General features: G+C 39.8%; 2 protein-coding genes across 2 annotated transcripts in view; one reads left to right on the top strand and one right to left on the bottom strand.

Moving 5' to 3' along the window:
* Positions 1-15,621, top strand: part of GOLPH3 (golgi phosphoprotein 3) — a 34,006-nt gene extending 18,385 nt beyond the window's left edge. Inside the window, exons 2-4 of the mRNA XM_066987964.1 lie at positions 4,424-4,555; positions 10,429-10,543; positions 13,637-15,621. Of these exons, the coding sequence (XP_066844065.1) occupies positions 4,424-4,555; positions 10,429-10,543; positions 13,637-14,061 (672 nt within the window). The 3' untranslated portion in view covers positions 14,062-15,621. The remainder of the gene's footprint in view (positions 1-4,423; positions 4,556-10,428; positions 10,544-13,636) is intronic.
* SUB1 (SUB1 regulator of transcription) overlaps positions 1-25,062 on the bottom strand; it is a 376,115-nt gene that overhangs the window by 141,997 nt on the left and 209,056 nt on the right. The window lies entirely within an intron of this gene.

The raw sequence follows: 25,062 nt of genomic DNA, 5'->3' as shown, positions 1-25,062 counted from the left end.
CTTAGGGAATAACACAGGTGAAGGGTTTGAGGGACATGGGTAGGACCTTTCAAGTCGTGGCCTCTTCCCTGTGGGGTATGTGCGTGAGCCCTGCCTCATCATGCTCTGTGTGCCAGCATCTGTAGGGGTTAGAGTCCTAGCACATGGTTACACTGTGCTGTATACAGATGTGAGCTTGTGGATTCCCCTAGCACACAGGAAGGAGCTGCAAGAGTTTGTGCCTTGCTCAGCAAAGCAAGACCTGGTGTATCAGTAAGGCTTGCTTGCTTGAATATGTTTTAATATAATTGTGTGGCTTTTCCATCCCTCTTGGTGGCTGCTCACCATATATAGCGTAAATACTTTGCCTTGTCTGCCCCATCTGCCTGAACACATCTGAGGAAATCCACGAGGGTTGCAGAAACTCAGTCCTTTATAAATGCAGAAGTGAAAATTTAACGTATTTTATGTTATAGGAGCATGCGGTGGCGAAGCAGGCAGCTGTAGGATAGGGTGTCACAGGCAGGTGGTGTGGACGTGCAGCTGAAGAGGCAAAGTAAAAGTGGGAAGTGAAGGTTAGGTGGTAGGTTGGTAACACCCAGCCAGGCACAGGGCCATGGTCAGGAGATGGGTGGTATTTAGGTTCCAGGTGACTAAGGGCTAACTGAGCAGGAAGGCTCGTATCAGCAGGGAATTGGGGAAGGTGCATGTGAAGAGGAGAAAGTGAATAAATGCTGCAAGAAGTGATGGGAGGGACATGGTGTAATGAATGTGGATTTTAGATAACCTGTTCTTTAAGTAGAAAGAGGATGTTAGTCTTAGTTACGTGCTTTGCCATACTTGAGTGGAAAGTCTGAGCTTTCAGAGTTAATAGAGTAGCAAGTTTCCATTATAAAATTCATTTTCATTCCCCTTTATGCTTGCCTAGCAGAAGTATTTTTTAATCTTAGAGTTTCTAGGTCAGCTCAGAAGAAAACCACTTTCATACTGTTTTTGTAAATAAACATGACAGTTGTAAATGTTCTTCTGATCATTGAATCAGCATAGATTTTAAAATTGGCTCATGAGCTATTCATAGCTTAAAGTGCTATTCTAATGTGAATGCTGTCAGATAAAAATAATTCAGTACTTTTTAAGACACACATGTGCCCCTTGCTTAGCACCTTTAAAGAAATAAGTATTTCATTGAGTTAGGATGTTTATAAAAGTAGAAAAGACTTGTAAGAAGACAGATACAGCAAAAATATTTGGTGTTTTATGAGTGGCAATATTAGTGCTATTTAAGGGTATTAAATAGTGGAATGACTTGCATCTGTAAATGTAGTGATCTTTGGTCTATCACATAAGTGTTTTGAGACTGCTAGGTATTTGGAACGTAGTAGGAGAACGGTGTTAAAAGGTAAAACCAAATCCCTACTGTCTTCAGTAACCTGTAACCAGCAGTGTTCAGGGGCTGATAGGCTCAGACAGACCCCTCTTCCCCTGTACACTCTGACCTTCAATTGTGTGGGGGTTTCCCAGATTGTGTGTGGCTTAACAAATCCTTTTTTCAATTTTGTTTTTGATTTTGCCTTCCTGTAAGGACAATTGAATGCGTTACGTAGAGAAGGAGTTGACCTGTGACTTTACTAACCTGTCAGTTTCAATAGCCACCTTCTAGGTCTTGCCTGGAAAAAGAAAAAATACTTGCTTCCTGTGTAAATAGTACAACAGTACTTTATACTACTGTTCTTCCACTCTGTATATTGTTATTGTCTCTGCCCTTTTCATTCCGCTTTTCTTCACTGTCCATGTTGCCTCTTTAATAGGCAGTACTGTAATGCTGAGCATTATTGTTTCTGTTTTCTGTACTTTTTTCTAGTTGTGCTATATGCCACTTGAGGTAGGTGTCGAGCTGTTTGCAGTGTTGAAGATAAATGTCCGCTTCTATTCTGTTTCAGCTACACCAGGAAGTTTGAGTTAATTTAAAGGATGATTTAGTTAGACTGTTGTGTGCTAACCTGACCTTCTCTGAAGGTTCCTTCAATTGTCTGAGGTCTTTACAGTAAGTGCCAAACATTATCCATCCATCTGCTTGAAGTACCTGGAAAGAACAGTTTAATGGATTGAAAAATGTTCAGGATGACACTGGCTGTTACGTAATACCTCCTTCCTCACTTCATTAATAGCGGTATAATTTCTGTATATTGAAATAAGATGTTCCTTCTCTTGGATCCCCTGCAAACTCTGAGACTGAAAAAAAAAATAAGTGAGGCAGTATACATTCTCATGACTTTAATGTCATCAAACCCACTAGAGCAAGCAGTTCCGTTTATGAAGGTCATAATCTTTTTGAACTGCCTTTCTGGATCACTTGATTAAAAACTAGCAGATGGTTGTGCAGTCTCCTTCCTTGCAGATTTTAAAGACCTGCCTGGATAAAGCCCTGAGTAACTTGGTCTGACTTTCATAGCTGAACATGCTTTGAGCTGCAGGTAGGACTAGAGATCTACTGAGGTCTCTTCCAACCTGAATTACCCTAGGATAATTTATTTCTCTGCATCCTGCTTGTGGCCACGTATGTGGAATAAGTGCTGGAGCTAAGGATTTTATACCTGGTAATTGCTGCTGGGAGTAGTGTAGTTAATGTCACCTGCTTGGCAAATGCTTTAAATGCAGTTTTCATTACAAAACAAGGGAAATGTTTTTAGAACAAACTGTTTGCATAATAATATAACACTTTTTGTGAATAGAAGGAAGTATGTATTATGCCACAGCTGTTTGTCTGGTAGATATTTAATTTGCATATGTGTTGTCTGATTTCACTTTTTTTTTAATGTAAAGAGACTATTTGGTTGGAAATAGAATGTAGGAATCCTTGTTCTTTTTTTTTTAATCAAGAAAATATGGTACCATATCTCACACTTTTTTTTTTGGCAAAGAAGTGTCTGGTGCTTACCAAAACGAATTACCAAATGGCTGTTTTCTGAGAGTAGCTGATTAGATAACTTCTCAAATGCCTCTCCAACCTTATGTTTATGGCCTTTTAAGTAAATATCTGTGACATTTCAGTAATGGCTTTCTACTAATTAAGTGTTTTTGTAGAATTTTTAGAAGTATGGGTCATTTGTGTAATAAAGCTCTTGAAAATCGTACAATGGCTCGGATTGGGAGGGACCTTAAAGATCATACAACTCCGACCCCCGCCATGGGCAGGAACACCTCCCACCAGCCCAGGCTGCCCAAAGCCCCATCCAGCCTGGCCTTGGGCACTGTCAGGGATGGGGCAGCCACAGCTGCTCTGGGCAGCCTGTGACAGTGCCTCACCACCCTCAGTGAAGAATTTCCTCCTAATGTCTAGGAAAAATAGCGAAGAGCTAAATGGAAACAAATATTTTCTTGTTCCTATAAATCTGTATTTAGTGGCATGCCTTTGTTGGTGTCTGGGTTGCAGGTCTAGTGGACTTAGGTGTTTCCATCTGGTGTCCCTGTACACTGGCAGCTGTCATTTGCAAGTACGATAAAGTTGTATTGTTCATGATTTAAGCTGGTCTTTGTCACTGGCTAGGGTAAATTTTATGAGACAGTGCTCGTTTTGTTTGGTTTTTGTTTCCTGTATTCCAAAGTGGATGTTTTCATCAAGAGGATGTATTGCTAGAGGAGTTTTGGAAGGTCTTTCCAGGGTTGTACCAAGTGTTTCCACAACCATTTCCCAAAAGACAAATTATTTCTCAGAATGATTTTGTTTTGTTTTAATTACTGTTCTTGCATGTTTGGTAATATTAAGTGTCTGTTACTGTATCATTTAAATAGAATCCTTTTCATATTTTTTGTCATAGTTGTCAAGCAGTGAAGTACAAAATTCAATAAATGTATTTCTAGGGATTGAGTAAGTTTATCGTGTTGAATATTTGGTTCTGCTATTTAAGCAGACAGCTATCAGTGCGGAAATATAGATGAAGTGTGTTAGGTGTTGTGTGGTTCATAGAATAAACGTGGTTTGCAGCTTTGCAATCCATGTAAAATCTATCTATCTATATATATATATCTTCATAATAATTTTCACATTATTACTTCAGTGCTATATTGTTTATGGAAGTAAAAGCATGTTAATGTTTCTCAGGAAACACAGATAAGCTTGTGTGATGTTAGTAATGCCAAATGCTTGATGTCTTAAAAATGTAGTTAGTTAATTTTGACTACGTATAAACTAAATGGTATGTACTGTTTTGTGTGGTGTCATTTTCCTGAAGTTTCGCTGTTCTTCAAAGAACAGACTAAGTAAAAACTAACAGAGGATGAGTATGTTTCTCTTTCACATCTACAGTACAGGAATGGTGGTTGTCTAGTAGCGCTACTTTAAAAGTGCGCGAGGATAAGAGGACTGCTTACAGAACACAGCAAGCCTCTTCTATTTGTTTTAAGGTGGAGGTAGAAGTATCTTACTGTCTTTTGATTTTCTCAGGGTTACACATCGTTCTGGAATGATTGCATCTCCTCAGGATTGCGTGGCTGCATGTTAATCGAATTGGCATTGCGAGGGCGTCTTCAGCTAGAGGCTTGTGGAATGCGACGCAAAAGTCTATTGACCAGAAAGGTAAGTGGTGGAAAGTAGTCACGTTTGCTTTTGTGTCGTGTTCCAGGCAATGCAGTAGTTACAAATTACAATCAGTTGTAAGGAAAAACTCTTTTTCTTTTTATGGGTTTAGACATTCTGAGTAGTGGCTTAGGTTACAGGCACAGAGTTATTAACTGAACTGTTTAAATGGTGAGCTGAAGGGCTTTGTAAAATCTTCCGTACTTGTTCTCAGCTCCTGTTAGCTCTCTTGATGTGTTCCTGCTGCTGCTGGGAGCCTTACACAATCAGCTGGCAGTGGCTGTGGCCAGGGTGCGGTGACAGCAGTTACTGCTGGGAGCCAGCAGTACCAGTTGTAATCTGCCCAAGGAACTGGCTTTTGCAATATCGGTGAGATGTGGGCTGGGGCTGAGACGGACAGCTAACTGACAGCGAGCCAGATGTATCCTGCAAGTCACCAGTTAATGCCGGTGTACACAGTATCCTCTGCATGGTATGCTTTGCACTGCCTGGGAAGGAAACATCCTTGTACCTTGGGCCCCTGAGAGCTCAAGATTACCTAGCTAAAGCATTTGACTGGTGTGTTAAATTGGTTATACTCACTGACCTTTAAGTTGGGCAAATTTTTAAGGTTCTGTATTGAATTAGGCTGAAGATTTGAAGCTTTAATTTATTACTTTTGCTGCTGGATTTTTTCCTTAGTACAAAATGTGCAAAGTCATACTGCTAGAAGAGTTTCTACTTCATCAGCATTAGTGGATTCTTGTAAAAGAAGTTTATTGAATACATGGTCAAATATTTCTATCCACCACAAATAATTTCTCTTTCATAGCCTGTTTCCCTGTTAATATTACGCTTTGCTGATTTTTTTTTTTTTTTTAAGGAAAGCTTCCAAATTCCCTAACCTTCTCCCAGCTTCCTTCTCCTCTAAAGAATTGAACCTCTGTTCAGGCAAACAGCTCCTACTTCTTTTAGCTTCATTTAAGCATATTCAGCACTGATTAATTTGTACATTTTTTTCCCCCCACAAAGCTTTTGGCTCCTTAGGCATTCAGGAATGTTCTCTAGCAGTTATTTTCTTTCTATGCAAACCTTGTCAGGTCTGTCTAACTGAAGTTTTAACTGTTTTTTTTTTAGGAAAATGGAGAAATAACCTGTGCGTATCTTTACTACAGCGTACAAACCAAATTCTTGTCTGCCTCCCCTCCTTTTTTTTTTTCCTAATTTTATCGTGATTTTTGGGGGTGGGTCTGTGTTTTTTTTTTTTTAAGGAGAGCTAAAAGCTACATAGTATTCTATGTTCTTTTTTTCTCATAGTATTCTTTGTTCTTTTTGTTGTTGTAAGAAAATGTAGAGGTTTTTTTTTTTTGCAGGCAGGAGCATTCTATGAAAAAGACCTAATATAAAATTCAAATGAAGATTGATTTCTGCTTATAGAATTTAATGCAAGTAAAATCCCTAACTTCTGATATCTATGTTTCTTCTGTCCTGCCCCATCTCTCAGTTTAGAAATTCTCGTGTTTTTTTTCTCATTTTATGCAAACTCTTGCGTTGTTTAATATGAAATTGCAGTCTTGTTCCCATAGTTGCTAGATTTATGTGCCTCAGCTCTACCAAGTGTCTACCTTCACCCTCTTTGGTACAAGCTCGCAGGCTTTGCTTGCTTTGACCTTTTTTTTTTTTTTTTCTGTGAATTAAATACCGTGGTTAGTGAGTGGATATGAGCTGTCTAGTTGTATACAAGGTTGTGATTCAGTGAGGCAGCAATATCACTTTATATAGCACCTGCACCTCAAGCTAACCCTTCTTCTGCCCTGCCCCAGACCTTTCTGGAACTTTGTGGGAAGGTAGAAGCTCCTCAAAACTCAAAGCTCTGATAGGTGTCTCAGAAATCCTGTATCTTCCAGCCATGGTCTGAAGGCAGGAGTTCCGTTTGTTTACTTCAGTTGGTGCTGCAGCTGTGAAGGGTAGTCCTGTCTTTGCAAGGAAGCTTAGTATTTTTGCAGTCTCTCTTTGGTTTTTACTAGTGTTCATGCAGCCTTGTCAGGTCATCACTCTGTCTGAAAACTCATTCACAATTCTGATCCACTGAATTTTTGCTTGGATCATTTTCTTGGTCTTGTCATGAGGTGTGGTGCAAGTAATAACCGAGAAGAAGAGGAGGGTAGAACTACTTTGGGCAGTAGTACAGATACATAAACATGCTTGCATGGTGGAGCCAAATGAGACTGAGAAGCTGGCAGGCAGACTTGATGAACATCAGTAAAACTTCTGAAAGTCAATATGACATGTTTCTATCTTGCAACATCCGTGTAAGTTTGGCTTGAGAGTATATAATCACTGCATTGTTTTAGAGTTGTATCTATAGATGGCATCACTGCTGGAAACAAATAAATGAAAGCTGAGGTTTGTATGTAAATAAAGCAATTTCTAAGACTAGTGGTTATTGAAGACAGAAAATGGCACTCTATGCTGCCTTTCTGTGTCAGAAAGTAGAACCAATAATTATGTTTTTTTGAAATAAAAGAAATCTCAACAAATCCTTGGCAGATTAACTTCGTATTTTATAACTGATAATTGAGTGATTCATGCATGAGTGACTTTTTTCCTCATAATTATTATTAAAACTAAATAATGAAGAGTTTACTCAAAGTCAATGCATGAGGTGCTTCATCTTTAGCATTACCTAATTGCAGAGCTTCATTGTGGAAAATGCAAATTAAATACTCTGTATAATTGAAATGTTCATAGCAGTCAGATACCAGGCAAAGCTAATATGTGATAAATTGCTGAAAAATTGGAATAAAGAAAGACTTCCTTAATAGGGCTAAGGATCATCATCTCTGAAGAACCAGGCTCTTAGCTTCTTTCTCTACTTTAGCTCATCTATTAAAAAAAGGAAAATATTCCCCTTGACGATACTTAGTCTTCTGTGATGATCCAATTCACAAGATGTCCGACGCACGCAATTTCCCACTTTTCCTGTGCTCTAATTAACCAAGAGACATTGATCAATAAATGCTCATTCAAGAAAGACCAGATCAGTGAACACAGGAGAGAGAGGTGGCTGAGCTCCCATTATTGCCCGTCTCCATGCGCTGAGAAAGGGAGGAGGAAAAGAAATACTGGAGAGGTATAAATCAAAATGCTTTCTTTTCAGGGGAAGGATAATTGGAAGAATCTGTACAGTAAATATTCACTGTAGCAGAGAAAGAGAAGCAACAGTGCTTTATTGCCTGGCTGCAGAGAACAGTAAACTTGGAGACAAAATCGCCGTGTTTTGTGGCTTCACAAGAGCTTATGGTGTCCTGTCTGAGTTGAATGGAAGAGTCTATGCTCCCTATAGGTCTTTGCTCTAATGCCTGTATGTTTAGTCTCAGACTGTCATCGTGGATTATATTCAAACTAACTTCTTAAACTTCCTTGCAGTGGCAGTGAAAAGTATTTTAACTGCAAATAAGCAAGGAAAGCTGTTCTTTAAACTTCTTAAGAAATCTTTTTTTTAAAAAAATGCTCTGAAGTCTGGGATATGTCTCTTTATTGAGGGGTATATGTGGTGGTGGTTATTTTTCACAAAACATGTCAATAACTTGACTTTGCATCTCAGTGAGATGGTGCACAGTAGTAGGTTACCAACTGCTGGAGGCTGGAACTATTCACTATAACTAAGGTTACAGTGAAATTAATCATCTGGGACACTTTAAAGAAACTAAAACTTTGCTGGAATGTCAGTTTTTAAAAGAAGTAAAGATGGATATATGTTGGGTGTTTTTTGGCTAGTTTTTTAAGGAATACATGAAAAGTGACTATTAATAGAGCAGAATCTAGCAACCAAAAACCCAACTTTAAATATACTCAATATTATATACTCAAATAATACACTCAATATACTCATAACATCAATAAAGTATATTTACTTGAAATTAAAGAGTAGAAACTTAAAGTTCAGAAAACACGGTATAAAACTGGAAGATATATATTCTTAGACGTGGTTAAGTTTTTGAGCGAAGCTACCCTACAAGCTTGTAAGTCAGAAATGCAATGTGTTGTTGTGCGTGTTTAGTTTCAAGTAGGGATTGTCTGGACTAAAATCCTAAACTCCTGATTGCTACCCACTTTGTAAAAATATATTACATGCTTTATTTTTATATCTGAACAAACCTAGTTCTTTTTATCCTGTCATTGTTGACTGTTTCATTCTTGGTGATTTAATAAAATTTTAATTTTTAGCGCTTTATATACACTGTCTAAAACAGACATAATATTCTAGCTGTGACCTGCTGGGTATTCACTAAGATTGTTCATACAACTTTCACATTAATACAGCTTAGAATGAAATTTTCCCTTTGCCAAAAGACTTGGCTTTTGTTGATTCATTTGTTTTTTAGTCTACTGCTGGAATTACTAGATGTTTTTTTCTGCCATTCTAAATTAGGCAGTCATTTATTGTATCTTTCATATTTGTTCCCTGTTTTTCACTCTGACTGTAATACTCTGCATTTCTTTCTGATTTTATCTCATTGTCCTTGGGCACATCTCCAGTTAAGGATCACCTTGCCATTATGAAGCTGTCCTACCATTGCAACTCATTTCTGTTCAGCGTTATCTACAGACCCTATAAGAACATTCTCCTCTTCTATTGTTTGTAGTAAGAATTATTAGAACTACAGAACTAAACTTTGGATGTATTTCAGTGGAACGCTTAAAGCTTTTACTGGCTGGTAACAAGCATCTTTCTGATTACTGGGAAGCTTTACCAAAAATAAGACTTTGTATCTAATGCTTCTCCTTTATTTATGGAATTGTTTTGACATGGTTAAGTTTTTCTTTGTTTCTTGTTAGCACTTTTTATGCATCAGGTAAAAAGATAACTTATAAAACAATTTGAATTGTCATATTTAATCATCATGTTCATAAGCAGCTTTGATGCTGTAGTAATTCTTCCTTTCCTAAAGAAATAGTGGTCTTTTTGAGGGTGGAGGTTATTTTTTTTATAATTAAAATATATTGACTTGAGCTAATTAAATCCATATGTTTTTAGTTTGGTGCTGTTGTTTTTCTAACCAGAGGGGAAAAAAAAAAGGTATTTGTACATGGTTGATATAACTGCTTGTACTGGTAAACAAGCAGTTACTCAAGTTCTTAAAATTTATTGTGTTCCTGTGAATGATTTTCTTTCTCCTGTGCTCTCTTGGGTAAATAATTCAATTAAATCATTTTAGAATTTATTAAATGACAAACATAACCCCTGTAATATGTAATGTCATCTCTTGTACATATGTATTTTGCCTAATATGTATGTATTAACTGTTAGTGAATGGAACGTAATATTGCTGGTCAGCATGTTCTTCGGAGCTGTAAAACTTGTCTTGAACCTATTTTTATCTGCTGATCTATGGAAGAGAACCAATTTTCCTGTTTTTTCAGTTTCTAATTGATTTCTCAGTTTCTTGTGGCCTAATTGTTTAATACTGCAGTATTTTGAATAAATTGATTTGAAGCAGGAAAATAGAGTGCCATCAGAGAGCAGTTTAACACTGTAGTATATTTTGTTTTGAGGAGGAAGTGAAGGACTTAGTCAGGTCAGTGGATTATCTTCCTTAAAAATATGTATATCTAAAAAAAGGTATTAAATATGTATGAATGCTATAAGTTTAGTTAACTAGCCTGTAATTTAGGTTACACATAACTGACTTAATATAGCTTTTTATAATTAAAGTCTTGAATAGTTTTTTTTAACAACTAGATATTTTTTAAAAATTTGAATATTCTTACAGATTTGTCACTTTTTAAAATTTTCATTTGTTCTCATAACAGGTAGATTTTCCTGTTTTTTATTGTTGGATGTTTGTTATATGAACTATATGAAAATACTACGCTTCATTCTGTCTTAGGTGATTTGCAAGTCAGATGCTCCTACAGGGGATGTTCTGCTTGATGAAGCTCTGAAACACATAAAAGAGACCCAGCCTCCTGAAACAGTACAAAATTGGATTGAACTGCTTAGTGGTAAGCCTTGGACATACCATATTTGCTTTTTTTCCCCCTCAATATGACATCACTAGAGACTACACTACAAGATTTTAGAGAAGAAATTATGCAAAAGTGTAATTAGTCTGTCCTCTGGAGTAGTCTCTTGTTGATTGTAGCCTTTAATCAAACATAAGTTAACTGTTTCCTTTGACTTAAGTTGGTACAGAAAGGATCTAGATGTAAGTGTCAGAGAACATTTCAACTCTGTGGAAGAGGTGTCTTCTGCTGAATCCAAAATGAATCAGGGCTGTGCACTGGAGATGTATAACTGCCTTCCTCTGTAACTGGCAATGAGGGGTGGTGGAAGTTTAGAGTATATTCATACGGATTCAGTATTCAGAGCTTTTTGATAAGGAAAGAAGATAAGAAGCTCACTGTTCCGATGTAAAAATTGAGGGAGAAAATTCAGCCATCAACCACAGAGAAACAATAAAGAGGAGTTCTGTTTTTCTATTAACTGGAGAGATGTAATATATATTCAACATATATTCGAATGTCATGCATTTCAAGTTGTTCAAAACAAAGGCTTCAAAGGGAGCACTTAGTGCATAGCTTTTCCTGTAAAGGAAATTAAATTAAAATATATTAAACTACATAAATTAAACTGAAAAGACCAGTGACCAAAAGCATGTAGCACTTTTTTTTTTTCCCCACCAAAATTTATTACCAAGGCTTGGCTGTTTTTACAAAACACACAATATGCAGCTTCCCTGGAGTAGATCAAAGCTGTACTTCAGTTATATGAGCAGTAGCGGGGAGGGAATTGCTATTTTGTCAACAACATAACTTTGGGAGGTAGGAGGTAATGAGACTTGAAGTTGTTCATCTAAATATGTTTGTTACTTGTAACAACAGATAAATGAGTTTCAAAAATGAGCAAAACCTCTCCAGCTTTCTCTGCCTTCTTGTTTTCATTACGTTCTTCCTATTCCTCCTGTACCACCTGAAATAGCCTTCCTTGTACTTAACTTGCACAGTTCATACTCTGTGTCCTTGCCACTCCTTCCTTTGTGTCCCATGAGTGTTTTGTCAGTGAGAGAGAACAAAACATTTCTTGTCAGTAGGGGGCACGGCTGCTGCACATCCCTGCAGTCTAGTCTGTTCTTGCTCAGCTCTCCTCCACTTTTACGGCTTGCAAAAACCATTCTTTTTCTCCACCCAAATACATAATTTGCCTGACCTTGTCTCCCAGGGCAGAGCACATCAAGTTAGTACTGACTCAAAAAAGGTCAACTAATGAATGAACAATGCTGTAGGTTTCCTTGAGGCACGAGCCTGCTAAGCTTTGTCTTTGGGAAGATCATCATGATTAGTGCTGTGGCTGAGACTTGGATCAATCCTTTTTACTTGTCCATGGGTATTTAATTACTAGTTCTTTGATGGCATTAGTGTTCTTTGCATTTCCCGTCGTTAAGAGAACTGCCCTGTGATTTTTTTTTCTTTCAAAGTTTTACTTTATGGCTGGATCCTGGAAAATAGCTATTTCGGCCATAATTATCAGAGATGCAAAGAATACTGCTTAAAGTTCTAGTACATACAAGTTCAAAGCCATCACGGAAATACTTTTATGGACATTTAAGGCTATGTTTGTCAGGCTGTTGTTGTTTATAAGATCCCTAAGGGAAGCAAGTAAAGGAAATAACGAAGTTCAGATCAGAATGTCAGGTCTTTCTGCAGATGTAATAAATGTTACACCGTTACGTCTGTGTAATGGTGGAGATTGGTCACAAGGTGTCAGCACAGTACTGATTTTTATTATCACATAGAGGCAGTCACCTGACAAATTCAGAAGCATCTAGGAAATAACATTTGCTATGGGGAACACTATAAGGAGACTGCCTTTTTTGGGGGGTGGTGGTGGCTGGCATATGATAGTTTCATCTGTGGTCAGGCTGGGAAATCACACCTCGGCGAGGTGTAGGACCTGCGGGGACTTGCATAGCTCAGGCCTGGGTAGGTTCTTTACCTTTCACTATGCAGCTGGTGTCGCCTCGATTGTGTACTTAACCTGGCTGTTACTTAGGTGCAGTTTGTCACAATTCATCACAATGAGAGAAACCTTAAATTCATCTGTTTTTTATTATTATTGAAAGTTAACCAGAGATTAGCTTTCTGAAATAAACACAAGTTGCTACAGAAGTTGTCATATTGTTTATGGAAAAAACACTTCTACATAAGAAATACTTAATGCTGTTTCTGCGCTTGCCTCTTAAAGAGCATAGGCTCTTTAATATCAGGAGGAGATTTTAATACTTAAGGTAAATACTAAGGTAAGCTGGACCTAAAAACTTTAGCTGAAGTAGATTTCTAATTAAAGAAGAATTTCTCAGTGCTTAACAACTTCAGTTTTATCAGTAGCTCCTGGTGTATTATTTTGTGCTTTTTAAATTTCTTTTAAGTGCATGCACATGCTCTGAAGTGCCCATTTGTCCTGCCATAACAGAAAGCATTAGAAATAATTTGTATAGAAACATCAAAGCCCACCTCAACACAAGTGCTCTTGTGTACATCCACCCACCCACACTCACAAGGGTGAGCAGAAATGGAAAGAAGAGCATAAACCCGAAGAAATAAGAGAAATGAGGAGGGCATATGGGATAGGTGTACATTAGCTTGTCTTTGTGACAGAAAGAATGGTGACGATGCTTCTTCCAGTCCCTGAATTGACAAAGGCTGAGCAGACAAGGTTGGAGGAGATGCTTTTTAAAAATTTTTTAATTTTTATTTTTATGGTTACAGTTTAAAAAAAAGTTTTCATGACTGATTTTTTCATCAGTACAGGAGTGCTTATTTGTCATATCCTTCCTCAAGACATGGCTTAGCTAGTGTTGCATCCCAACTTTAAATGCACACAAACTCCTCAAAGAGGCTCTCATGGTCTCAGTCTCTATGCATGTATCTAGATGGGTCAGGGATCAGAGAAATGCTGACATGAGCACGCTATCTTACTGTTATAGTCAGCTATATGAATTTGACAGCTCATTCTGCACCACAGGAGGGGAAAAAATTGCTGTAGTAGTACAGCTTAGATTTTGCCTGACTGTTGGCTTTTTTGTTTGCTTTTTTTAGGTGAAACATGGAACCCATTAAAGTTGCACTACCAGTTACGAAATGTCCGTGAACGGTTAGCTAAAAATCTAGTGGAAAAAGGTGTACTGACAACAGAGAAACAGAACTTCCTTCTTTTTGACATGACTACGCACCCTCTCACCAACAACAATATCAAACAGCGCCTCATCAAGAAGGTTCAAGAAGCAGTTCTTGACAAATGGGTGAATGACCCCCATCGCATGGACAAGCGCTTGCTGGCACTCGTTTATTTAGCCCATGCTTCAGATGTTCTGGAGAACGCTTTTGCCCCCCTTTTGGATGAGCAGTATGATTTAGCCACAAAGAGAGTGCGGCAGCTTCTGGATTTAGACCCTGAGGTTGAATGTATGAAAGCCAACACGAATGAGGTTCTGTGGGCTGTTGTAGCAGCATTCACAAAATAACTGCAATCAGACTGAAGTGTTCTCTTTTCTTTCATGTAAACCAGTTGTTTCTCTTCTATTGACTATTCATGTTTTCTGTAATTTGTACCTTCTCACATGAATCGGCTCTTGTTTAATGGGAATTATAAGTGGTGTATTCCCTCTTTCTCTGTGCATCTGTATACAGGATTCTGCTGGTACAAGAGACCTTCCTGTTTAAAACAACAACAGAAAAAGGTTTTACTGCCATATTGGCATTCCATTTCCTATTAAATTTGAGTTAACTGAAATATTTCTGTTACTCTATTTTTCATCTTATTGTTATTGAAGTGGTTTAACATGGAAAGCACCTCGAGGAAATGTGCATGCAATTGGATCACTAGTCTCAGCTGACACAGATGTGTGCATGCATCAGTACTTCTGCAGTACAATTCATAACAGATCAAAAAGGGCCTTTTTAAAAAATCACCAAAGCTCCATGTTGAAGTGTCTGTCAGGGCATTTTATACACAGATATTATTTCAGTTATATCTAACAAAATTACTTTAAAAGCAGAAATTCCATTTAGCAGCTTTATCGATAGTTCCTGTAAAATGCCCCATAAATTTTACTTTTCATGTAAGTCTCTTGTGTACTTATACTTTCATTAGAATGATAGCTGAGTCACAAGGCTAGTGTAGAAAGGTCCAATTGTTTCATAAACCAGTTTTGGGATGGGATACATTCCATTATATTGTAAATATAGTTCAAGTTGTATATTAACAACTGCCCCATCTTAGTATTTTGCAAGATCTACTTAGTTGTACACCTGGTGCCCCTTACTTGCTGTCAGTCATTGCCATTTGGTGGAAGGAAAGGCCTCTTACAAGGAGTATGTATGTGAAAGCTGTCCGTTTCCAGCGTCTACAGAGTTTGCCGTCTGGGTATTCTCTGTCTATGCATTGCCTTTTGATAATTAGCATACAGAAAGAGAGCACTTTCTGTCTTTTTTTTTTTTTCCCTCCCTCCTGTATGGAAGAGGCTTGTGACCAGTGCAATTCTTGAGTGCAGTTTTTAATTTTGTTTGTACACAAGTTAATGTTTGTCTCTTAAATGTTATAATCTGTTTTACATTTTAAAAACAGTCTAGCAGGTGTTGCATGTAAATGGTTAGCAAGTAATGACTGCAGTTCAGATGATTAAGATTTCTGTAATGGGACACTCTACTATATTTTAATTTTTATATACAATTATGCTGATTAGCACACTTGTAAAAAAAAACAAAACAAAAAAACCAACTATATAAAACTTCGGCTTTTTAAAACTTATTGCCTCTTTACCACTGCTTGTTACATCTCCCATTCGTTTTACAGTGTAAATATTACGCATTGAACAAATTAAGCATTGATTTATATATTTTTTTTCCTTATAACGCAGATTTATAGCGGGGCTTACAGGTGTTTAGAAACTTTATTGGTTAATATTCAGAGCAAGAATACTAGATGGTGTATAACTGTAGAGCTGAAATTTAAGAGATCCCTTAATCTGTATACTAGCTTTTTACCTACAGTAAATAAACTATGATCTTGAAAGTGCCTGAAACAGAGCAAGCATGTCATTTTTATTTTTTGTTGCTAATTAGTAAGGTTTATTGCTTAACTGAAAGCTTTAGTTAATATCCTTCTTATTAGAAAGGGCGAGTTTATATTAAGTAGATCAAACTGACCTAATCGGTGGAGTCGCTCAGATCTGCAGGGTTCATGACCGAGACAGACTGAGTTAGCATACGAGTGTGCAACCGTGCCAGCCATGGGTAGACCTCTTCTATCTTGAGCACAACTCTACAGCCTCATCTGTGACTGGACTTCCAATTTTGCACCTCATTTCGTATCATTTAGATGCTCAAGTAGTTGACTTTAAAATACAACTTAAATTCATCATACTTAAGTAACCTTTTTTTTAAATAAAGGTTTTTAAAATACAGTCCTTAACATTTAATGCCACGCTGTTCTTTCAGTTCTTAAATGCTGTTTCTTTAGAAAAATGAAATTAAAAGTATATTGTAAGGTATTTCAAACTCTGGTTTACAAATAAAAAGATACAGTGTTTTCTCAGTTGTAAGATGCTGTGTTTAAAACTTTGAGGAGCTTGGGCATGAACTTTCAGCTTGGACATTTATTTTAAGCTTTTTCAAAACTTGTTTGTTTTAAATGAAGGAAAAATGAGAGTTGCTATGTTGCTCTTATATTTGACAGCTTACAGAATACTTTCTGTACTTGATAGTATATGCTCGCTTACTGCTTTCATTGTCTCTTGTGTTGTTTTCTCATTTTCTGTAGCTCCTTGAGAGGAGAAAAAAATAATTGGAAGGGTCAGAGAAATACTGAAGTATTCAGGAGTAAGTTGAATGCACAAAATTTTAAAACAGCTTTGCAAAGCTGTATTTGAAACATCCTTCAGACTGACAGTATCGTTTTGTAGTCCCTTTTCTGTCCTCTCATCTTCATTCTGTATTTAAGTTTCTGCTGGGTTTCACGTTAGGTTGTGGAAGATACAGGGGTTTTGTCTCCCTTAGAGCCAGTATGTTTAGAAATGTCACCCTTCTTTAGCCAGCTTTTAGAGAGAGGTTTCCCCCCCACAATAGAAGATAACTCCCTAGAATATTTATCAGCTTTCTCTTCCTTCAAGGTAGAACCTGTGTGATAAGAGTTTGTATTAGGTGTGTCAAAGAACCCTCTGATAGGTTTGATGTAAGTAACAAGTGGTTTGTGAAGAGCGATGGTACCTTTTGCTAGACCACCTGATGTAAACTTGGGTGTATGGGGGACAAAGAAGAACTTCTGGAGTCTTCAAGTCCACTGTGCTTTAAAAAACCCAAAGCCTCATGGGTGCTACCAGACCTTAAGTCTAACAATAAAGGTAAGTTTGGTATGTTAACAGGGATTGATTTAGCAAACATCCTTGCTTTTGTTGGTGTTTCAGGTTCTAATAAAGTGGTTGAACATGGGAGACTGCTTTGTTCTGCTGAGATTCAGGTATCCCTTCTTCATATTAGCTGCTGCTGCAGCTCACAGATAGGTGTTAAGACAGTTTTGGCTGCTGTGAGTCTCTCTCACTGGCTACTTGAAGTAAAGATTGCTGTCTATAGCCTGAAGAACCTGAACCTCAAGGGAAAATAAGTATTGTTATTCAGGGACTCATTCTTCTAAAACAAACTTCCCAGTTAATCTCAAAAACAGGATTTTGAAGGATAAATCCACCAATGGCATAGGCATATACATTTAATTTTACAGTCCTTGAGATTTCCATCCTCCTGCATTTCTAGAGATGACTTTGCAGTGCTCCTTTATGAGGTGTTAGTGAAAACTCTGTGCCATGCATGATGCTTTCGAGGTGAAAGTTACATAAATTGGCTATAAAAGACTGAGCACTCGTGTTCATGCCCATTTCTCCTACAAAGTAAAGATATGTATTAACTGTGTTCTCTGTGAACTGGACTGAATCTGTACTGAAACAAAATAAAGCACCCTTTCAAGCTATGAGCTGCAAGTGGTAAATGTGTATCACATGCATGCAATACCTGAAGGATTTTTTTTTCATTTATTCAGTAGTTTGAGTATTTTTCCTGAGGTCTTCACCAGTTTGGGAAATGGAACTTTTCAGATTTCCATTAAAGTGTCAGTTCTATCTAAACTGAGCTTCAGGCACTTCAGGTAGTCAAAAGCCTGTTTGCGTCCTAATTTACCTCTATTGTGTCCATCTATCTTTCTAAATGGAAAGGGGGTTTCAGGTTCAGAGAAGTACGCATTTTTTGAAAATAACTCCTTTATTCTGTGGTTATGCTTACTTTTCAACAGTTTAATTACTCAAGGAACGAAGTGCTGCCAAGTGCTTTTTAAGTGTCAAATATAAAAGCGTGACTTCAGGTGGCCTTGGGTAGGAGGGGAAGAAACATGGTCAGAATACTGCCTGTGTTCATCTCTGGACAAGATCATCTGGAGTTTTCTCCCATTGCCTCTTTTTTTCTTCTTCCTACAAAGCCTGTGAAAAGTTGGTGATAAGAAATGCCTTCTCACTCAGGAGGAGGAGAAGCTTCTGTGGAAACAGAAGAAAAGCTGGCTTCTAAGACAGCAGAAAGAATAGGGAAAGAAATGCTTATCATCAGTAGTAGTCTTTTTTTTTTTTCCCCAATACCTTTCCAAACTCAGTTTTCTGTTTCTATTTTTTTCTCTCAAAACTGACACCCGTTTTTTTTTTTTAATCCCTATTTCTTGGTGACTTCCTCTTTGTGCTCACAAACAATTTACCAGCTTCGAACATAGATGTTTCCACCCTTGCCTTTTTATTACTAAGCTTTTCATTGCCTTTAGAGTCATCTTGAGCTTAGATCTCTATTACCTCATCCTCAGAGTTGCTTTCACCTCTTCTCTGATTCCCTAGTGATGCTTCAAGGAACCTCCCCCTTCTTCAACAAATACCTTTGTCTATGCTAGCTGCCTCGGTGGCTGAACTAAAGCAGCTGGCTTTCTGATCCAGCTTACAAGATGTGATTTGTTCAGATGAACAAAAGCTGATGCTAATTTACATTGAAACTTCTCTTTGCTTGCATCCAAAGCAAGCTCCATGCAGCAGGGAGGACTTAGAGCTGAGTATCGTGACTTTTGCCAGTTCTCTAATGTAAATAGATCTTGTTTCTGAGTCAGTGCTCTAAGGACTTGCTATCTCCTTACTCAAGCTTTTATTGTAGTAAGGTCATATACAAGATTAATTCTCCCTTTTGGGCTATCTGCTTGTTAAAAAGGAGTGAGTTTGTGTTGCAGCTCTAAAAAGCATCTTCTCTAGTGGGCCATTTAATTTTATGGAAGTTGTAGACAAATTATTTTGAAGGCTGCTTCACTTCTATAATAGGATAAGTAGGAGAAGGTAGAGACATAGATGCACTTACAGTGTGATTGCATTAAGTCCTGTTTTCCTGGCAAAACAGACTGAAATATTTTACTGTTCCATTTTTGCTGTCTTGACTCCCAGTACATCACTCAGTTCCTTTCCTTCTGGCGCATTTGATGTCTTCTGAGACAGGATTTGCCATCACCTAATGCACTAGTCCAGCAGGATTTAGCACGTGTTGCTATTCTCTACTCCTTCATTTTGTACATCTCTTCTTTTTCCCTTTGCCCTGGGATTGATCTTGAAAGTAGGTGTTAGGAGAAGACTTCAGCGATGTATAGTAAAGTGAAATGGCAGGGAGTTTGTAAGCTTTCTTTGCTGCTGTCAGAGTGTCTTTATAGGTCCTTCTTTGTTTTCTGCCTGTTCAAATGGAGTCATGTTATAACCAGCTCTTAGAATTCTGCTCTGACTCCTTAATCTCCAGAGGACCTCAGTCACTTCCGAAAGTAAGATTTAGCTAAGTCATATGTAAGTTTTGCAATGCTAAATAGTACGCCTACATGCCATTAAAAATCTCAGGCCCTATGTTCAAGGGACTTGCAGAAGAAATTTAGCCAAACCAGGTCAATTCTCCTAGCAGCAACCTCGTGGTAACCCACCTCAGCTGTGGAAAAGTCAACCTGGTGGAGAAGTCACGCTGGTGCATGAACACAAATGGCTCCAGGAGGGCTGCTTCTCCCAACGAGGCCTGCGATTCCTGAGGCGCCTTATGCAATGTTCTTAATGGCATTTTGAAAAGCTCTTGCATGGCTGTGAGCTTTATTGCTCTTTGCCCCACTCCCGTGTGAAAGAGGAGCTGGCCAGGGGCCAGTGGTGAGGAAGCCTCACAGCCTCTAGGCTGGTGTGGGTGCTGCTCTCGGTCCGGGCAGGCAGTGAGCTATGGACCTGAGCATCTTCTCCTGGAGGCTGCTCTCCCAGTGATCCTGTCCCATGCGCACCAGAGAGACATTTGGGGTTGAAGCATTGCCCTGAGAACAGCGCGAGAGACTGGAGAGCTGTGTGTAAAGGGGTCTGGCTCATGCCCACCAGTCAACATGCTGCAGATGCGTCTGGGGCTGTGCTTGTGCCTGCGTGGGAGAGGAACAGTTGACCGTTCACAAAGGTTTCAGTCATCCAGGAAAACAACACGTCATGGGGGTGAGCGGTTGTACTTGAAACAGAGTGCCTGTGACCTTCCATAAGCTGGAACACGTACAAATAAAACAGGCTGAAATAAAATGGAATTATAAACACATTTAGAATAACAACTGAGGTCTGTCTGTTGGATGCGTTGCAAACAGGAAATGGAGCTAAATTCACTGCGTTAGTAAATTGCTTGCTGCAAAGATGTTGCCTGATGTTAGGCACCAGCACTGACAGCGGTCCAGCTGAAGATTTACACATATTTTAATATACCCAAACCTGAGACACTCAGCCAAAGGGATAGAGGATCCCTCCTGCATGAGTAGCACTGATATGCAGGGGAATCTGTACACAGCATTTACAGATAGGCATTTGAACCAACTTCTTACATTCTTCTTCTAGAGGAAGAAGTCTTCTTTTGTTGGTATTAAAGTATCCTCTTTTTTCTCCCCTTTTTTATAGAGAATGGACAGGACGTGCTGCCAAGATCACGTTGGCTGACAGTCAGCATGAGGGTTAGGGATTTGTGAGCCATGAGCGGCAGAAATAACTGGTATGTTTTCATTTACCCTGTGCAGTGATGGAGAGAAGAGACCATTGCTTCAGCTTTAATTGAAGTGTGTCTTCAGAAAGCAATTGCTTAGAAGATAACTAAAGGTATGAGCAGGTTGGTGACTATCCTGCTCTTAGCATGTCTCGCAGGCAACGTTCATCAACTGCACAGAAAAGAGTTCAGAAATCCAAGCGTTCACCCTGTGGGGTTACAGTAATGAATGGGGTTTGAATCTGCTCAGTCCTCAGCCCTCTGGCTGCAATCAGATGAGTTCCAGTTCTCCCACATCTGTCTCTGAGCCTCTCAGGGCTTGCAGATTTGCTGCTGGCTGGTTTCAGAGGCACAGCCAATTGCCCGGGCTGCTCTGGATGGTCCTGTCCTTTGGGGCTTGTCTCCTGCCCGTGGCTTCCTGCACCCAGCGCTGCAGATCTAGAGGGCTTGTGAGGGAGCTGCACGTACCCATAGTGAATGCCACAGGGCTGTCAACAACTGGGGGAGATGACTGACATGAAACATGGAAAACGCTGGAAAAGCCTGAACCAGAGCTCAGTGTGTGCCCCAGCAGCTTGGGTTGGAGGGGGCAGCTGGCACTAGGGACTGCTGAATGTGTGTAGATCCATGATGGGGTTCAACCCAGGGGGCTGAGAGAAATGGCGAGCTTCAGCCAGGAGAAACCAGAGCGACTGGGGGAAGTCCTTGGGGACAGGGGAAAAGATAAAAATTATTCCTGTCCTTAGTACAGGGAACGTGGTGCAGTCAGACTTGTCCCAAGTGCCAGGCAAGCACAGGAAGCACGTCCTCTTGAGTCCGTTTCCAGCGTGTAACAGGGAGGAAGGTGCTTGGGAGTGGTCAAAGATTTATGAAGTGCAAACTGGGCCCGACCACTTCCACTGCCTCCTGTGATGAAATGCCTGGCTGGGGGGGCTGGGGGCAGTGACTATGAGACCACTTGGCTTCAGGGAGGCTTTCAACACCATCTCCACAGCACGCTCGTAAGGAGCTATGGAAGTATGGGCTGGAAGTCCAGGCTGTTGGGTGAGGTGAGGACTGGTTGGGCTGCTGGGCTCCTGTAGTAGACTGGGGCTAATATTGTTCAGTAGCTTCATTAGCCACATGAGGAGACAAAGAACTTCTTCGGAAAAGCTGAGGATGATACTAAGGGGAGAGTGTTTGGCATGCTGAATGGATGAGCTTCCATTCAGAGGGACACAGAAACTTGAAACGGGGATGGCAGACATCTGAGGAAGTTCAACAAGGAGAAGTGCAGAGGCCTGTACCTGGGGTGGAAAATACCTAATCCATCAGTTTGGGCTAGGAGCCGAGTGGGAGCAGGCCATGAGGCATGCTGAATATAAGCCACCAGGACGTTCTCATCACAATATGAGGGTGACCAGCAGTTTAAAGGAAGTTATTAGGCCCCGCTTCTCCACACTGGAGATCTCATCCCCATCACGAATACCAATGTCCAACTTTGTGTTCCCTGCCTCAAAAAGGATGTTGAGAAAATAAGATCTAGCAAAGGGCTACCAGGATAGCCATGGGTCTAGGGGATGTGGCCTACAAGAAGAAGTAGAGAGTGCTGAGATTGTTTAATCTGGGGAAGAGGAGGCCTAGGGGCCCTCTAACAGCAGCCCACAACTACTTCGGAGGGAGATAAAACAACAGCAACCAACTGATTTGAGTAGTAGCAGATAATACAGCAGTGGATGTGTTCATTTCTGGAGTGACATGTCAGACATACTGTTCATTTCTGACTCTAAAAATGAACAAATCAAACAGCACCTTTGGCATTTCAGGTTGGACTTACTTCAGGAAAAAAATCTTCACTAAGAGGGTGATGCAGCCCTGGGACAGGTTCACCAGAGGCTTTGTGGTAGCTCCACCCTTCGAGATCTTACACTTTTGCCTTGACAAAGCCATAGCTGACTGGACCCAATGATGGCAAAAACCCTGCTCCAGCCAGGAAGTTGATCTGGATGGCCTTCAAAGATCGGGTGGTTGATGCCCCATGACTGTCAGAGTCCAAGTGGCATTTGGACAATGCCCTCAGAAATGTGCTTTAGCTTTCAGTTACCCCTGAAGTGCTAATCTCTGAAGGTCTCTTTCAACTGAGGTATTCTGTATAACACTGAGCTTTAAACATCCTTCTCAACTAACATTCCTGTAACCCTGGGATCAGCTTCATCACTTTGAGTGTGATTGCTAAGACGGATACTCCAACAGGTTTCCTGTTCGACAGGCTGGTCAAATAGCAAAGGGGGAGATTGGGCTATGGTGGTCTGCTCTTGTTTTGTTTAAGCAGAAAACGAGGAAAAAGACAAAACCAGTATGCATGAGTCTATTTGGCTTTTACACCTGCTAGAAATGTTATTCAGTTCTTTCATGGGTCTGGATTTAGATGCAGATTTTTAATGTCCAATTTGACTGATGGAATGAAAACACCATACCATCAGAAAAGCTGCCAGCATTTATGTTTATTTTTTGAGGCAATGTTGATATCAGGCAGGTAATGCACAAAGGAGGTCTCATCCAGGCAGCCAACCCAAAGAAAGCCACAAGGCCTACCTGTAGTGTGCTGGGGGGGCTTTGGGATGAGAGAAGATCTGCACTTCCAGCCACTGCTGTCAGGATAGCTTGGGCTGAGAATTTTCTTGAGCTTCTGCAAAGTCATGTAAGTCCATGGGTGTTATTTATGAAGTTGTTTCACTACTCTGAGCATTTGTATCCCATATAGAAAGGATCCTATTGCGGATACTGCTGTTAAACAAAAGGAGGTGAGAAACTGTTTTGCAAAAGCGTGAATTTCTAGGGTATTTTCAGCAAATATATACATCTGTCACTTTCTTCAAAGACAGGATTATGTATCTACACCAGCAAAATACTTGCCTTTCCTAACAAATACCCATCCATATTTATGAAAGAGTATCAAGGAACTTAGTGGTGCATCATGAACTTGCACTCCACGTGGGGGTCCCTCCTTGCGTACCGATCTGTACACCACGAGACTCTCATTCACACCGTGGTTTTCAGCGTGGGCTCTTGGCATCTCTTATTTTGCAATTCAACTTTACTAAGGCCAATAAACAAATTGCCACCTCTGTTCAGCCTCCCTCAGGAAGAGAAAAAGGCTCATGTCACTCCAGAAATGAACCGCCAGAGCACCCACAGAATAACTAACTGCCTTTTGGCATTCTGCTGTAAGGAGAAACATCAGCCAGTACCAATTACAGAGAATCCACACACACACACACGCACACACACACACTAAAAAAAGTCGAAAAGCAAACTCAGCTGCAATCACAGTTTGCCAAAGAGTTGATTCATATCATAAATTAATTGTGGTAATTGTTTTTTAATTTAATCAAGTGCACATATAGCTATGTAATTAAAAAGCATGTAGGCGTTCTAGATTTCTTTAGGAACTACCAAGCACTTTCAGTCTTGCTTTCTGTCTGCTTTGAGCCACAGGCAATGTAAAGCAAACTTTTGAAGACCATTACAGTCTTTGCCAAAAATAAAGGGAAAATTTTAAAGCAGGTGTCCCATGTTAATGTAAAGAATGATTTACATCTGCTGCTAGAACCTGAGGAGCATGCCTCCAGCTGGCTGGGGTTTCTTGGCACATGGCTGGGATGTGCCAGAGCCAGGACAGAGCAGAAGAATGGAAGGGAAGGGAAGGGAAGGGAAGGGAAGGGAAGGGAAGGGAAGGGAAGGGAAGGGAAGGGAAGGGAAGGGAAGGGAAGGGAAGGGAAGGGAAGGGAAGGGAAGGGAAGGGAAGGGAAGGGAAGGGAAGGGAAGGGAAGGGAAGGGAAGGGAAGGGAAGGGAAGGGAAGGGAAGGGAAGGGAAGGGAAGGGAAGGGAAGGGAAGGGAAGGGAAGGGAAGGGAAGGGAAGGGAAGGGAAGGGAAGGGAAGGGAAGGGAAGGGAAGGGAAGGGAAGGGAAGGGAAGGAGTTGAGACCTCTCAAAGCACAGACTGACCCCAGCATCCAGGAAAATCAATGGCTCTGCAAATGCCTGCTGCCTTTGAAAGTCAGTTTGTTGTTCTTTTAATGCCTTTTTCTATGTGGATATGTGGTCTCTTATAATCAACTAGCTTTTATCTTAAGAGAGACCAGGTATATGTTTCAGTAAGGGCCTAATGTTTAACTTGCTTGGTTTTCTAATGCATGAGCTGGACTTCTTAAGTTTTACATAAAATATAATTTCTTTTGGTATTTCTTACTTGTGGGACTGAAGAGGCAAATCTTCATGTGGAACGTGGAAGTCAAATATTCCAAGTTGTGGAGAGTCACTGGGATATTTTTGCAAAGCCACCTCTTCACTTGCCTGCTCCAAAATATCTAGGTTCTTCCTTCAGTTTGTGCTAACGAAGGTGACTTTGAAGGAGGAGAGGGACTGCTAGCAGATTTTGTCCAGTCTCC

This window comes from Anser cygnoides, chromosome Z (assembly GCF_040182565.1).
Source record: "Anser cygnoides isolate HZ-2024a breed goose chromosome Z, Taihu_goose_T2T_genome, whole genome shotgun sequence".
NCBI classification, from domain to species: Eukaryota; Metazoa; Chordata; class Aves; order Anseriformes; family Anatidae; genus Anser; species Anser cygnoides.
The sequence above is the reverse complement of the archived record's forward strand: the minus strand, read 5'-3'. Positions and strand labels throughout refer to the sequence as shown.